At 47.4% G+C, this 13,776-nt stretch overlaps 1 protein-coding gene across 1 annotated transcript; it reads right to left on the bottom strand.

Annotated features, from left to right (window-relative positions):
• Window positions 1-6,144: 6,144 nt before the first annotated feature.
• Window positions 6,145-12,147, bottom strand: Tmem200c (transmembrane protein 200C). Its single transcript, NM_001206661.1, has 2 exons — window positions 11,750-12,147; window positions 6,145-8,959 (listed from the first exon to the last, which is right to left on the bottom strand). The coding sequence occupies exon 2, from the start codon at window positions 8,857-8,859 to the stop codon at window positions 6,946-6,948; it is 1,914 nt and encodes a 637-aa protein (NP_001193590.1). The 5' UTR covers window positions 8,860-8,959; window positions 11,750-12,147; the 3' UTR covers window positions 6,145-6,945.
• Window positions 12,148-13,776: the final 1,629 nt, after the last annotated feature.

The following is a 13,776-nucleotide window of genomic DNA, read 5'->3' as shown; positions in this document are numbered from 1 at the left end:
ACGGCTAACCCTAAATTACTGGCTCTTTAGAAACCAAAAGGCATCGTCTTCTGCTAGGCCACAAAGAAGGTTCATTTGCAGGAGGATGTTTGGGTTATAAATAAGCTTTCATTTTCCTAAGAATATGCATGTGAAAGAAAGCAGCAATGAACTGTTTGCTGTGAACAAAATGTATCCTTTCCTTTGACATGAACAAGGCTGCAAACTATTTAGAAAGCCATAGAAATACATCAGCTAGCATGCCTAGACTCTGCAGTCCGATAAAGCAGCCCCAAGGGGGCCCTGTCCCCAGCCTGGGTGCTGTCTCACAGCACTTGAGCAAACTTGGTATTTCCCAGCCCCAAGCTGGAAATGACACCAACTGTGGCGAGCGAGAGATCCTTTCCCAGTTTTGCCACATTATACATGCACCGAGGAAAAACGATTTCAAAATTTAATTTTTAAATTCAGTGTAATTTTCAAGCAACACACAACTCAACAAAATCCTTCTTGTTCGTAAAGGCAGCTTAAGGATGTGGCTTGTTAGGGTTTGGTCAATTGATGATCTCGGTCCCATTAGTAGAAGCCAATTATAAATGGGCTCATTGAATATCTAATGTGGGGAATTGATACTTTGGGTGTTTTCATATCTAGGTCACTTTAATCCCAGTTTAAAATACATTTCTGCTACTTACAATTGAGGTATCTATTTATCTACATCTATGGATATAGAGGCAAAAGTGTTTTTTGTTTGTTTGTTTGTTTTTCTGAAATGAACATGCCACTGTATCTTTCTTGTAGAGAAAAATGAGGAAAAGACAAATCTGACTGAGCCTTATGATAATCTACTCTAGCACAGTGTTCTTTTCCTTCTGCCATTTTTTTCAGACTGGTCCCTGGCTGACATTTCTCCCCTATATGACCTCTCTGCATTAATCAAGATTCAGGAAGAAGATTCAAGATTCACATACCTATTTTTGTACGATTTAACATTATATTGAAATCACTGGTTATTGCCTGTCTCAAAAAGAACCCGACTAAGTTGTTGTGGTAGGGGCTAGCCTTTAATTGTACCTCCCTTCTCAGAATAGCACGGTGACTACCAGCACCCCCCCCAAACAATCTGGGATATATTTAAGCCGGGCTAAAAACAATGCATATGTTTACCCCCCAAAGGATTGAGGCCCCCAGTTGTTCCTACAGATTTTTGTTTTCAGATTAAGATTGTGTTTCTACAAAACCGAATGGGAGACAAGCTCACAAAGCAAAGACAGACTCAATGCTAGCAAGCAGTAGAACTAAGTCAGATTGTGTCCCTTTTTGCTGTCGCTGACAGATAGATAATAAGTCCAGGCTTCCTTCCGCTGTAAGTTATGTTAATTAAAAATCCTTGAGTCTCAGCCTCCGAACGACAGCTTGGGAGTGTGGTCCTGTGCTTTTTTTTTTTTTTTTTTCAACTACTGGACGTTCTCGGATGTTTACTTCTATCAGATGTGTTCATATCAACAACACTACGTTGCACTGGGTTCCTGAAACACTGTGGAACACACACATATATCTACTCATGTATTTTCTGTAAGGATGTTTTCTAAGGAATAGAAACAGCTCCATATCTTCACTCTAAGACTCTTGTCTGTGCAAAACACCATCTAACCTCTAAAACAGAGTAACCAAGCAATCCCTTTCTCCTTTCTTTCTTTCTTTCTTTCTTTCTTTCTTTCTTTCTTTCTTTCTTTCTTTCTTTCTTTCTCTCTCTCTCTCTCTCTCTCTCTCTCTCTCTCTCTCTCTCTCTCTCTCTCTCTCTCTCTCTCTCTCTCCCTTCCTTCCTTCCTTCCTTCCTTCCTTCCTTCCTTCCTTCCTTCCTTCCTTCCTCCCTTCCTCCCGTCCTTTCGTTCTTTCTTTTGAGATAAAATCATTTCTAGAGGTGCTCACCTGACTTCATCTTTTCTGCCTCTCCACAGGATCCTTTTTCTAGCTCACACCAGGCTCTGACTACCCGATGTTCCCTTGTTACTGTAGCCGCCAGGCCTCATTATCAAATTCAATGAGGGGAAATTGAAGAAGCATAGCTATACATGCATCCAAGCTTCGAGATGCTCCGAGTATCACAAAGCAATACACCTGATTGATAGTGCAGGGCATCGTCTTACCATTGAAACTGTCAATGTCCTAATTGCCACAGAAAGCCATAGCTGGCACCACTGAAGGGGTCAGGATGGGTGTCCACTTAACACTGAATAACAATGCATTTTCAGATGCTGGAAGCTTTAAAAGGCCTCTGGCTCTGGGGAGGCAACTAGAACAGCAGGGTGGTAGTCAGTGATAATTCCTGAGATGGCTCAGACCTGATGCTACATCACCAGGGTGGGAGGCATTGGTACCTCCTGAAATGCTTCAGTCCTGGCTGAACCCAGTTCTAGCCCCGCACTTTTCTGACACCATGATGGCCAAGTGGCACACAGTAAAGATGAGTTTTCTCTGTCCCCCTCCCTCCAATGCTTTGGAGAATGGCAGGAAGCCGACTGAAGTTATATTGTCCAGTTTGTGGAGACTTAATCTTAAAAAGCATAATATCAATATCCGTTAAAAATTATCTGCCTTTTGAAGATTTAAAAAATCCTCAAAGACAAGTTCCTCAGAGAGGGAAAGAGTCTCAGAGCACATTCAGAGCTGTAGTTGCTAAAGAACTTAACAAAACTTCAAATTTTAATCCTTGAATCTAGCAGCCTCCAAAAATATAAATCTCCTTCTATACAAAACAAAGCCAGTGACTATTATTAGGCTTACATTTTATTTGTTATGAATGAGGAAATTATCCACCGTATGCTCCACTTGTTCATACAAGACCTCACTTGTAAATTAGAGGGAGGTAACTTTTTTAATGTCTTGGCAAAATACCATGTAATTAGAACACAAGTTTATATACTGATTTCATATTGATATTGTAAGAGGGTTTTTGCTTTAAGTCCTTCAGCTTGGAAAATTTAAAAATTCATTGTTTTGAGTAGCCCACAATGACTAAAAATCAGTAGCGGACATGTCTGTGTGGACCAAGCACTTGATCTTGACCCCAGCTCTTCTGATGGACAGGCTGTGACCTCAAAAGCTTACTGGGCTCTTGGATGTGCCCAGCTTCAGTAAGTGCACAGGGAACAAATGGCAGCCAAGTGTAGTGATGGGTTTTGGGCACTCGGCCACCGTTATGTAACATCACGGTCCTGTGCCACAAGGAGTTCACATCCTTGCTCAAGGCTTCGCTTCTGAAGATATATTCTCTCCAATACACCTAAGTTATTAAGACTTCTCTATACAATAAATCTGTCTCTGTCCCTAACAACTGGGTAATAAATTTAGACTACTAATTACTTTTCTGAATTTTGCTTATATAACAGTTCTTAACATTTACTGAAATTTTTGTGTGCCAAGAATTGTTCTAAGTCCTTTAAGTATATTAGTTTATTTAGCCCTCCCTTGAATAATTAATCCTATGAGTCAAATGCTATTATTATTGCTATTTAACAGACTGAGAAACCCAGGCAGTGTTATGTAAGACCTGGAAGTCACACTTTGGGCCACTGTACTCTACTGATTACACATTGGATTTTTTTTAAAACCTAAAATTATTCTGGGAGAGAAAAAAAAAAGAAGCCCATATGAAATAAGTGTACATAGCATTGATATCGTTGGAAATGAAACTAATGAAGTGTTCATAGCACTGCCCATGTGCCAAACCTGATACGAGCACTTCCTAGGTAGATTAAGCCATTTTGTCAGTACCTGGTCTCTGTGAGGTAGGTCCCGCTTTAATTCCTACTGTATAGCAAGAGAGACTGAGAGGAGAGTCTGAGCAGTTCAATGGAGACCCCCTCACTCAGTACAGGGCAGAAGTTCAAAGGAAGAGGGAACAAACCTGCTGTCACTGCAAACAGCTCAGCACCTTTCTCCCACCATTGCTGCTCTGCCCTGAACAGGTTGATGTGGTCTTTCTAAATCTCCAAAGCTGTGTTTATTATACATAAAAGGTGGGGAATTCTATGGTCTGGAAAGTCCAAGTATCCTTACTGATTGGGTCCAGAGATCTCTGAAAACTTACATAAATGCATACCTATGCCATTTGCTGCATTCAAACACAAGCATTGGTTTTCTATCTGACTGGATCCTAGCATTTCTCTGCACATCTGTATGAGTGGCCCTGCAAGGACATCTAATAGGAAGTAAAGAAAGAAAAAAAAAGATTGAAATAGTCTCCAGAATTTCTAATCACATCCCATCATTCACCAGCAGGTCTAAATCTTTGTAAATCTTTGTAAAACCTTTACAACTGACCATATCTAAAGCCCTGGGCAAGCCCTCCATCCTTTGACTTCAGGCTGTTTCTCTGTGGTCAGGAAGTAGAGCTGCCACGCAGGTTCATTGATCTTATATATGAAGCTGGGAGATAAATACATGGACCTCAGTAAATAGTAAGAAAAAATTAGCATGGCTATTGCAGATTTGTTCTCTATAGTTGTTAAGGCTGTGAATCACCACAGGACATACAGAGTAGCACTTGATATTGAGCTAGGTTAGGTTGCTTAAGGATTTAACTTCAGGAGGCCTCTATATGAAATTAACATGGGCAATTAGTGTTTATGTAAAATGATCCAAATAATTAACCCATCAGTATGAGTAACTGCAGTCAGTCAGTCATTTAGGCTGAATTTTCTGGTTTGCAGGGGAATTTTTTATTCTGCCCATCCCTCCTTAGTTAAGCTAAGAGAGAATAACTTTATAATTTGTTATATGTTCTGGGGACTGGAAACAGCACTGAAAAATATCCAGGCCTTTTTTTTTTTTTTTTTTTTTTTTTTTTTTTGGTTAACTTTTAAATAACATACTCTCTAACAGTAGAATGAATGAAGATACAATGATGGGGGAGGGGTGTTGTACTTGTTTGTCTCTCTCATCTGTTAGAAACTCACTTTTGCTTTATAGAAAAGCTCAATAAATTAATCCAGAGACTCAAGTTATTAGCTTAGTGTGTATAGTTTGAGGAAACATTAGGTCCATTTAAATTTCATTACAGAAAGTTATATGGAAGTTTATGGAGCATATCTTTTGCTAAGTTGTGTGTACAAATATAAGATTGTATCCAGCATAAACCCAATACCCTGAATTTAAGTTAAGCTCTTAGAGCTGAAGGGGATCACAAAGATTACATCGTTCACCAGAGGCCCAAAAGGATTAAGAGATTTGTCTGTGTTTCTGCAGATAATGAATAACCACCCCAGATTGCAGAAGCCCCTGGGTGGGGCCTGGCCTTCTGCTGCAGCGGGCAGAAGATACATCACAAGGGTAGACATAATGACAATAGCCCCTGGGATAAATTGTATCTCTTCAGAAATTCCACTAGAGACTGTGCTCTAAGCCTGGCTTCTGCTCTCCCTCTCAGCTGTGTAGTAGCTTCCTTTAGAGCTTTGTGGCTCTTGTTAACCTCATCTTACAGATCTGAGGGCAGAGGTCTGTTTGTCTGCCCTTAAGAGTTCCACAGCTAGCAAATGCCATGAGATCCTTCTATCCCAAATCCATGTACCTTCTGCAGCATGGCGCGAGGAGCCATACGAGCACATCTGTCACCAGGTTTTCTTTAAAAGCAGTGGTTATGTCTTAGGCCATGAAGTCGCAGGTCACACTCCAAAGAAGAAGGAGCAGTACTGTAAATTGTTTTGTTTTCTGGCCTTGAAAACTGGCTAGCTGACAGATTGTGAACTATTTCAGAATTATTATAGCATGACTGTGTGGCTTATGTCAGCCAGAGATGCAGGAACATGGACCCCAAATCAAAATCAAATAGAGAAACATTCATGGGTGGGAAGGGAGTTTTTAAGCCTGGCATCCCTGTAATTTAAACTTCAGGTTAACTACAAGTATTATAGAAAAAAATATACTACTTATTCAAAGAAATACACAGGGGTCACATGCTTGCCTCTGTCTTCAAGTTAAAAACATACTGGAAATGGGTTGGCTGGCTCACTCACACCTTCACAGACGACCCTCTGTCACTCTGGGAGAAGGTGACTACAGTCTGAACAGGCAAATATTATATTTTGGATTTAGGAGAGAAATTGTTAGGGGCTTCCTGTGCTCTAGAACCACGAGAGCTCAAGCAAAATGAGGCGATATTATGTTTAACTGTTTGGGAACTTTTTATTAAAAAAAGACTTTAAATATTAATGTTATTTTCCATACAAGTGTGATAATACTCAGTAATGCATGGTGTACTTGGTCTTGTGAGTTTAAGAATGTCACAATCCAGTGTAGTTGCTGGCGCCCTCTGGTCTTCACATACCCTGGTAGCAAAATTCAAATATCCCTTTTAAAAAATAGAATCCTTTGGACAGCTGTAGATAAGCGTGGGGTGAGGCAAGGGGGCCCTCGTTCCCGAATACTCATGCTTTGGGGCTTTGACTCCACCTAGAAAGTTCAATTCTAAGAGAATTGACACAAACTCTTCTAGACTCTGCAAGAGGGCAGAAATAAAAAGCTTGTTATTCCTTTACAAGCAGCTACGGATGAAGTCAGCAGCAGAGTCCAGGAGCGAGGGAAGCTGGGCGGGGCTGGACAAAGAAAAATAGGAGTAAAGTACAGAGTTACTGTCAAAAATATATTATTTTGATCCTAAGAAAATTAAGAGAGTTTCATCTAATGAACTAGATTGTGATCTTTTAATACATTTGGTTTTCATCGAACGTACAATCACCATCGGACGTAAAAAGACGACTTTGTTTCTTTAAAAAAAATTGCTTGAGTTATCTACAGGAAGCTTGTGAACGTAATTCAAGGATAATATTCTGCAGCTCTTTGGATATTGAATGGTTTCCTCGGACCTGTCCACAGGGGAATCGGGGTAGGGTGGGTGGGTGGGGCTTTTAATGCAGAGTCCAGTGGGACTCTACCAGCGTGTCTCCTTTCCCTGTCCCGCCCTCCCTAGTTGGAAGACTTTTTCAATTCGGGGTCTTCTACTCCTGGGGTGTGAGACCTGGAAATGAGGAAGAGTTTCTCCTTGTTTGTAAACTGCCTCTGCACAGACAGAGGCTCCGCCCTAGTTGGCCCTGGACTGGGACCCTCGGGGGAGCTGTGCTCAGTACTGGGATCTGTAACATCCTCACAGTCTAGCCTTTTCTTGGCCACCACATCCACGACCGACTCTACAGAGGTGTCAGCCTCCCTCAGGGGGGTGTAGCCCTTATTGCTGCTGGACTGGTCATCCGACTGAGAACTGTGGGAATCCCGCCGGACGCGGGGCGAGTCCTCCTCGGGGCGCAGAGGGAGCGAGGGCGTGGCGGCTGTAGCAGAGGGGCCTGAGTCCAGGTTCTCTGCGCTCGAGGAGGGTGGGGGCTCGGGCGACGGTGGAGCCCGATAGTCCGGGAGCCCACTGGTGCTGCGGCGCCGCCAGGCCGCGTACCTGCGGGTCCTGGGCAAGCGGCCGCCCTGCCCCCTGGCGGTGCGTGCTGTCTTCGCGCCCTCGGGCTCCCCGGGCTCGCAGGAAGCCCAGCGCGCTCCTCCCTCGGCTCCCCGGAGGTCGGTCAGGCTCAGGTCCAGTTCTCCCCTGGGGAGATCCCGGGAGCCGCGTTCCCCGGGAGGTCTATGCCAGCTGCAGCTTGCGCCCTCCGAGTCCCCGTCTCTGTCCCGATCCCCTTGCAAGGGCAACAGGGCGAAGGCGCTCAGCGAGGAGCCCACGAGGGAGCTGGTGGTGCTCTGGCGCCCCCAACTCCCGGTTGGGCTGCAGGGCGCCGGGCTGCTGCCGCCGCTGGCAGCCGCGGTGACAGTGGCAGTGGCCGCAGCCACCGCGGCAACTGTGGTCCGGCGATGGCCAGCCCTACTGGAGCGCTCGCGGTAGATGCTGTACACGGCCTCTGTCAGACTTGGGGGCTCCCGTGGACAGCGCGGAGATGAAGCCAGGTCCGGCGGGGACCCTGCCTCCTGAGTCTCACCGCTGCCTCCGTCCAGCCCAGTGGGGTGGGGCCATGAACCCCTGGCCAGCATTGCAGCAGCCCCAAAGGCGTCCGCAGAGCCCGCGCAGCTGCCTGGCTTCAGCTCCAGGCCTCGAGATTGCACGTAGCTGAGAAAGCCATTGAGCGGCGCTGCCCCGTGGGACGCGGAGCCGGGGGCAGCCGCGGAGGAGGAAGCCGCAGCCGCGGCGGCCGCAGCAGCAGCTGCTGCCAGATCTTTGGCGCGGAGACTGTGCACGTCGATGACAGTGGAATAGAGGTCCCGCAGGTTGATGATCTTAGTTTTTTTGTCCCTGTTCTCATGGAGCACCGCGTTGGCGCAAATGAAGAGGAAGATGCCTATACCCATGATGAGGGGCCCGAAGACCTTTAGCTTGTCTGAGTGCAAGTAGCCTGAGAAGATTCGGAAGAAGAAGCCCACCGACGTGGAGGAGGAAGAGGAAGAGGAAGAGGAAGAGGAAGAGGAGGTGGCTGCAGATCTTGCAGGAGGCGGACTCCAGGGCCCGCCCACAGAACTGGAGTTGGCACCCCCTGGGGTCCCAGAGTGGCTCTTGGCTGGGTTTTTGTTGCCATTGCTGCTGTTGCTGATGGCCCCAATGCGATGGCTACTGCCCACAGGCAGTAACTGCTTGCTCCCACCTCTGTTGGCGGCGTTGGCTTTTGGCCAGTAGCCCACCACGGCCATGGCTATGCCCACCAATAGCACTAGGATCCCACAAAGGGCAATGAGCCCCGAGATGGAGCACAGCTTCAGTTTGCCTTTCACCACCACCACGTCGTTTTTACGCCTCTTCTTGGCTTTCCTCTTGCGCTTAGGGACCTGGCTGGGGGGCCGGAGAGGATCCTGCTTTCTCGCAGATATTCTCAGTAGGCCACCGGTGGCGATCATGGTGAACTGGTGGAATGCAAGGCTAGCCCGTAGGGCTGCTGCGGCTGAAGCTTGTGTGGGGGGAGCGCCAGCTGCCCACTAGCTGCTTGGTCACCTCCTCCTGCGCAAAGTAGAGGAACACAGTCAGAGGGTGCTGGGCTTGGCTGCCGGAAACCGCCCACGTGCCAGGATTGCCCCTGCCCCTGGATGGAACTCCAGGTGTGTCTCCACCCCCACCCCAAAGCTGTGTACACAAATCAAAGACCAGTTTGTGCGATGGAAAGAAACGGTGGTTTGAACCAGTTTGAGAAAAACTTTCCTCTCTCCCCATCCCATCCCCCACATGTTCCAAGACCCTCTATCTGAAAGCTTCCTGGCTGGCAGCCAGTGGGAGCCCTGACATACTTGTAAATCCTGTGGATGTGGAGACTCAAAAGTAATGTTTGAGGACTTTCTTGGTCAGAGCCTTTCCCCATACCCTACCCCTGCCTCTCACTGCAATGGAAAAGTTTCCCAAAGCAGGGGCCTCTGGTGTACCAGGCCTCTGAGCCAGGACATTTGCCCAAGTGGGGCCCAAAGTCACCAAACAGTTCTTGAAAGTTACTACTGTATAAAAAGAAAGGAATTTAGTTCCCAGGATGAGAGCGAAACGCCACACACGCACGGACAGGGTGGCTGACTTCAGATGACTGACACTGTTCATCGCCCAGAAAATCTAAGAGATATTACTTCAATACCAGCAACAGATCTTTCCACAAAGTTGCCTCGCGGCTACTCAAATCCTGGACCACTAGGCACGCAGGGGCTTCTCCCGATCCTCTCATCTCAACTTTGCAACATCTGGACAGCTTCTTGGTATGGAATATTTCCTTTTAGGTAATTGTTATGTAACCCAGCTCTTCCTCTGGCTTTCTCTCCTCCCCTGGAGGAACTCCCTTTAAAGGTATCTTGTGCTAGATTTCATCAGGGGATATGAGAAGTCCTCTGGACTCTCCCCAAGAAAGACCTTTCTCTTGTGTGGGAAAATGACAATATTAGAAAATTCGACCACAGTAGCTTTCTGACCCTTGATTAATATACCAACAGTATTCTACAGAACCCAAGTATTCAAATGAATAGGCAATTACCTAGGTAAAGCAGTCCTCATAATGATGATTTATAGGAAGGCATTTCCACAAAGAAAAGCTGTTTTCTCCATCCTTTCTCAGGAGGTCATTTTAGGGGTGGGGGTGAGGGGTGGGGTGAGAGAGAGGAGGCAGCAACCATGGCTTAGCTCTGGGGAGCTCTTTGGGTTGTTGACTATACAGTTTAAGCAGGAATAAGAACTGATGCCCATATGTGGTTATCTATCAAATGTTAAAAGTCCAGTCCTGCTGGGTCTTCAGAGTGCATTCTCTATGTTCCCTTCTATAACAGAGATGCTAAAAATTAAGGGCATTATGTTGCTCTTAAAGATGACCATCACAGGCCTTTGGACACACACACACACACACACACACACACACACTTTGCAAGGCAGTCCATGTAGTAGAATAGATTTGAAAATGTAAGTTATTTGGGTAGAATTTCGCTTTTAATTGGTGCTTAAGTGAGGAGCTATGACCCTTGATTCCTTCTGGTATATCAATCTGGTTATGATCTTTTCTCCACATGGGCAAGCAAATGGCAGTCAGGTTTTTTATTGTTTGCAAAGAACAATATCTCTTTGGAACTTGGTTGGAATTCAGTAAAGAAATCCTAAATGTTTTAGGGAGGTGTCAACAGTGAGACCACATCTGCAAACCTTTAAAATCTGGTTTTTAAAAGGTCCTCTACCAGTAAGTATAAACACCAAATATACCGGAGAAGTATATTTGGAGATACAGGAGAGTACGTACAAATACACAGGAGAGTAAGTATAAACACCAAATATACTCGCCCCACATGTTTATACTTATTGTATGTCGCAACATAAAATTTGCTGCTTTAGTTGAACTGTAGGCTCCAGGTCTTTAATAGTCTTGAAGTCTAGATTGGCTTCAAGAGACTTTAAGGTCTAGGCATTTTAGAAACAAAGCCAGCTTCAGCAGCCAGGGTGGCTCTCTGAAGAGAGATGCCCCCCGGGAGCTGGATGTCATGAAAGAGGCACCTTTCTGCATTCCTCTTCTGCAAGCCAGCTTTACATCCAGCAGAATATAAGAAAAGTTGGAATAGATTTTAACAAGGTTTACAGAAGATGTTTAAAATTAGTTTAATAGCTTCTAATTATTCCCTAGTTTATTATTCTTCCAGCTCTCTTGAAAGACGAACTCCTTTTCAGCATATCACGATCTGACACAGAATACTGACAGAGGTCAGGTGACACAGAAAAGCCCCCCCCCCCCAAGCTTTCCTTAGACCAAAGGAAGGAAAACAAACTTAGCAGTGGATCTGTCTGCCTTTGCAACTGGCTGCCTGGCGCGAGTCCTGCCTTGGTTAAGGAATGGAGGATGGGGAAATCAAATGAGGGATGTCTAAAAATACAACTGCTTCCAAGAGAGAGAATCAAGTTCTCTGCTCATGATGGATAGAACCCAGCATCAAAGACTTAGGGCCCCAGATTGTGAGCGATGCTGTGCCCTGCACCCAACCCAGGTCCTCGACCCCCGGCCCCTGGCCCTCAGGGCCGCGAGTCTCTTGCCCTTGCTTTGGTCTAGTCACATGAGTGCAGCAGCTACGAGTCCGCCTCAAGTGAAGTGAAGGCAATCCCCAACTCGCCTTTTCTGGGCAGCGCAGTCCTGGTAGCACGCCCAGGAGAACACCTGACTCAGAACACCGGCCAAGGGGCCTGGGCTCGGGGACAGGAGGGCTAGTGAAGGGCGCTCGGAGGCCGGGGATTGACAGAAATGCTCAAAATGGAGGCACTCTAAGCAAACAATAATCGCTCACTTACCCAGGGAGACCGGGGCAGCTCGGGAGACACAAAGAACCATGGAGAAACTTTTCAGCCCGAGCCGACGGCGGAGCGCAGGGACAGCGCCCCGGAGCCCCGGGAGCGAGAGCGGCTGGACAGCCCGGTGGGGACGAACCTGCGCCAGGGGCTCGCAGTCCCCTCAGGCGCGGTGGCGGAAGCCATTTCCAAGAGTTTCCAAGAAGTGTCAGGTCCTCCGCATCCCGCGCGCCGCCTGGAGCCCTTCTTCCCTCGGGCGCGCCTTCCCTGTTGCCACGGTCCCCTCCCGCTGCGCACACTGCCGACCCTGCGGCCGCGCGCTCTCCAGCCCTGCGCCTCTTTTGTGTGGCTGCGGCGCGCCGGGCTCCGCCGGGTGGAGTTGAGCCCGCGGCGGCTGCTCCGGGCGGCCGGACTGGCGGCTGTTGCTAAGAGACCGGAGCCATGACACAGGGAAATTGCGGCAGGATGGCAGTAGGTACCCGGCCCGGCTTGGCTCTCAGGGGGGCACCCGCCCCCCGCCCCGCCCCCTCTACCCCCAGCCCCTCCCCCGCCTCCTCTCCAGCCTGCCGTCCGTCCCTTCGACAGCGACTTGTCCCCCTTCCCAAGAGGGGCACCAGGGGAGGCGACACCTGCACCGCGTGCTTGAACCAGGTCGGGGCGCGATCGTGTAAGGCAAGGTTCTGAACGCAGCTGAAACGCCTTCAGCCTCAGCTGACAGCTTGGTTCTCTTTCCCCAACTACCTGTCTGAGCACCTAACCCAAGAGGATCCAGAGAAACGCCAGCCCCTCCCAGGGAGTTCCCCATCAGGATCTGAGTGATGCTGTCCCTGAAGACAGGGATTATTCTTCAGGTCTCTGGTCCCTCAGGCTCCCATCCTCTCTGCTCTCCCTTTTTCTTATTACAGTGCACACAGCCTCGCCCCCTACCCCACCTACACTTGAGAGTTTGCAGCGTGGATGCCCCAAGAACACAGTAAGTGCCCCCCCCCCCCCAACGAACCAAGCCAGGACGGGCCGGAGCGGAGCGGAGCGGGCTCACAAACTAGGTGCTCTCACCACCGGACTCACATAAACCTCTGTCAAATGCTATCACACTTGAGCAGAACTGGGCTGTGTAACTGGCCTTAAGGGACCTCAAGGGCTCCCTGGAATATGGGCCTTTGAGTCTCTTCTGAGGTTAGAATGGGCTGAAAGATGCTTAGGCAGGCCCTACAGTTCCCTCCCTCTACCCTCTGGGGTAACCCAAGCCTTCAAAAAGAAACACGTTCTTAGGGAATGGCAATCAGGGTTAGCTTCAAAGAGGAGAAATGGGGGTAGGGAGGTTACTCAAACTCTCTATGTCATTTGAAAAGCAGAGAAGAACACACACACACACACACACACACACACACACACACACACACACGAGGGAGAGAGAAATCCTATTTTTTATCTTCATATTTTCATTCTCTCTCAAGCACATAGTAGAAATGACAGGGAAAAGAATTTTCAAATGGAATTTCCCCACTGAGTGTTAAGAAAGTTAGACAGGTTTCAATTAGTTATTAAAATGACGTGGCTAGGATTCAGGCAGAGAGGAAGAGAAAGGCAGATAAAATCAAGGCTCCCGAAAATTAGGCATCCAGGCAAGGGTCTTGTAATGGCGACTGTGGTGGGTGCTGCTTACTGTTCAAGAATTTAGCAGGATGACTCTGGTACCCACAGATCTAGCCACAAGGTTTTTCTAAAGGCACACAGTATCTTGAGCATATATCAAACAAGAGAACATTAGAGAAGCCAAGCATACATGATAATTAATGAGGTGGGGATAGAGGTGGTTGGGCGATGGAAGGGGACAGAGAGTATGTGAATCCTAAAGGTGGCCATCACCTGCATGTTTGAAAGGTGGCCTCTGATTGAAGTTTCAACCTGAACTCCTTCCCCTTATCTTAGCTCAGCTGTCAAATGTTAGAAAACAAAAGGCTGCAGAGGAAACCCTTCCCGCCCCACAATGGAACGTCTCCTTTTACGGAAATCATTGCAAAGGAAAA

Source organism: Mus musculus, chromosome 17 (assembly GCF_000001635.26).
Source record: "Mus musculus strain C57BL/6J chromosome 17, GRCm38.p6 C57BL/6J".
In the NCBI taxonomy this organism is placed as follows: domain Eukaryota; kingdom Metazoa; phylum Chordata; class Mammalia; order Rodentia; family Muridae; genus Mus; species Mus musculus.
The sequence above is the reverse complement of the archived record's forward strand: the minus strand, read 5'-3'. Positions and strand labels throughout refer to the sequence as shown.

Bases quoted from the DNA above. Each gene is read 5' to 3' on its own strand.
- Tmem200c (NM_001206661.1), bottom strand. From the start codon at position 8,859: ATGATCGCCACCGGTGGCCTACTGAGAATATCTGCGAGAAAGCAGGAT.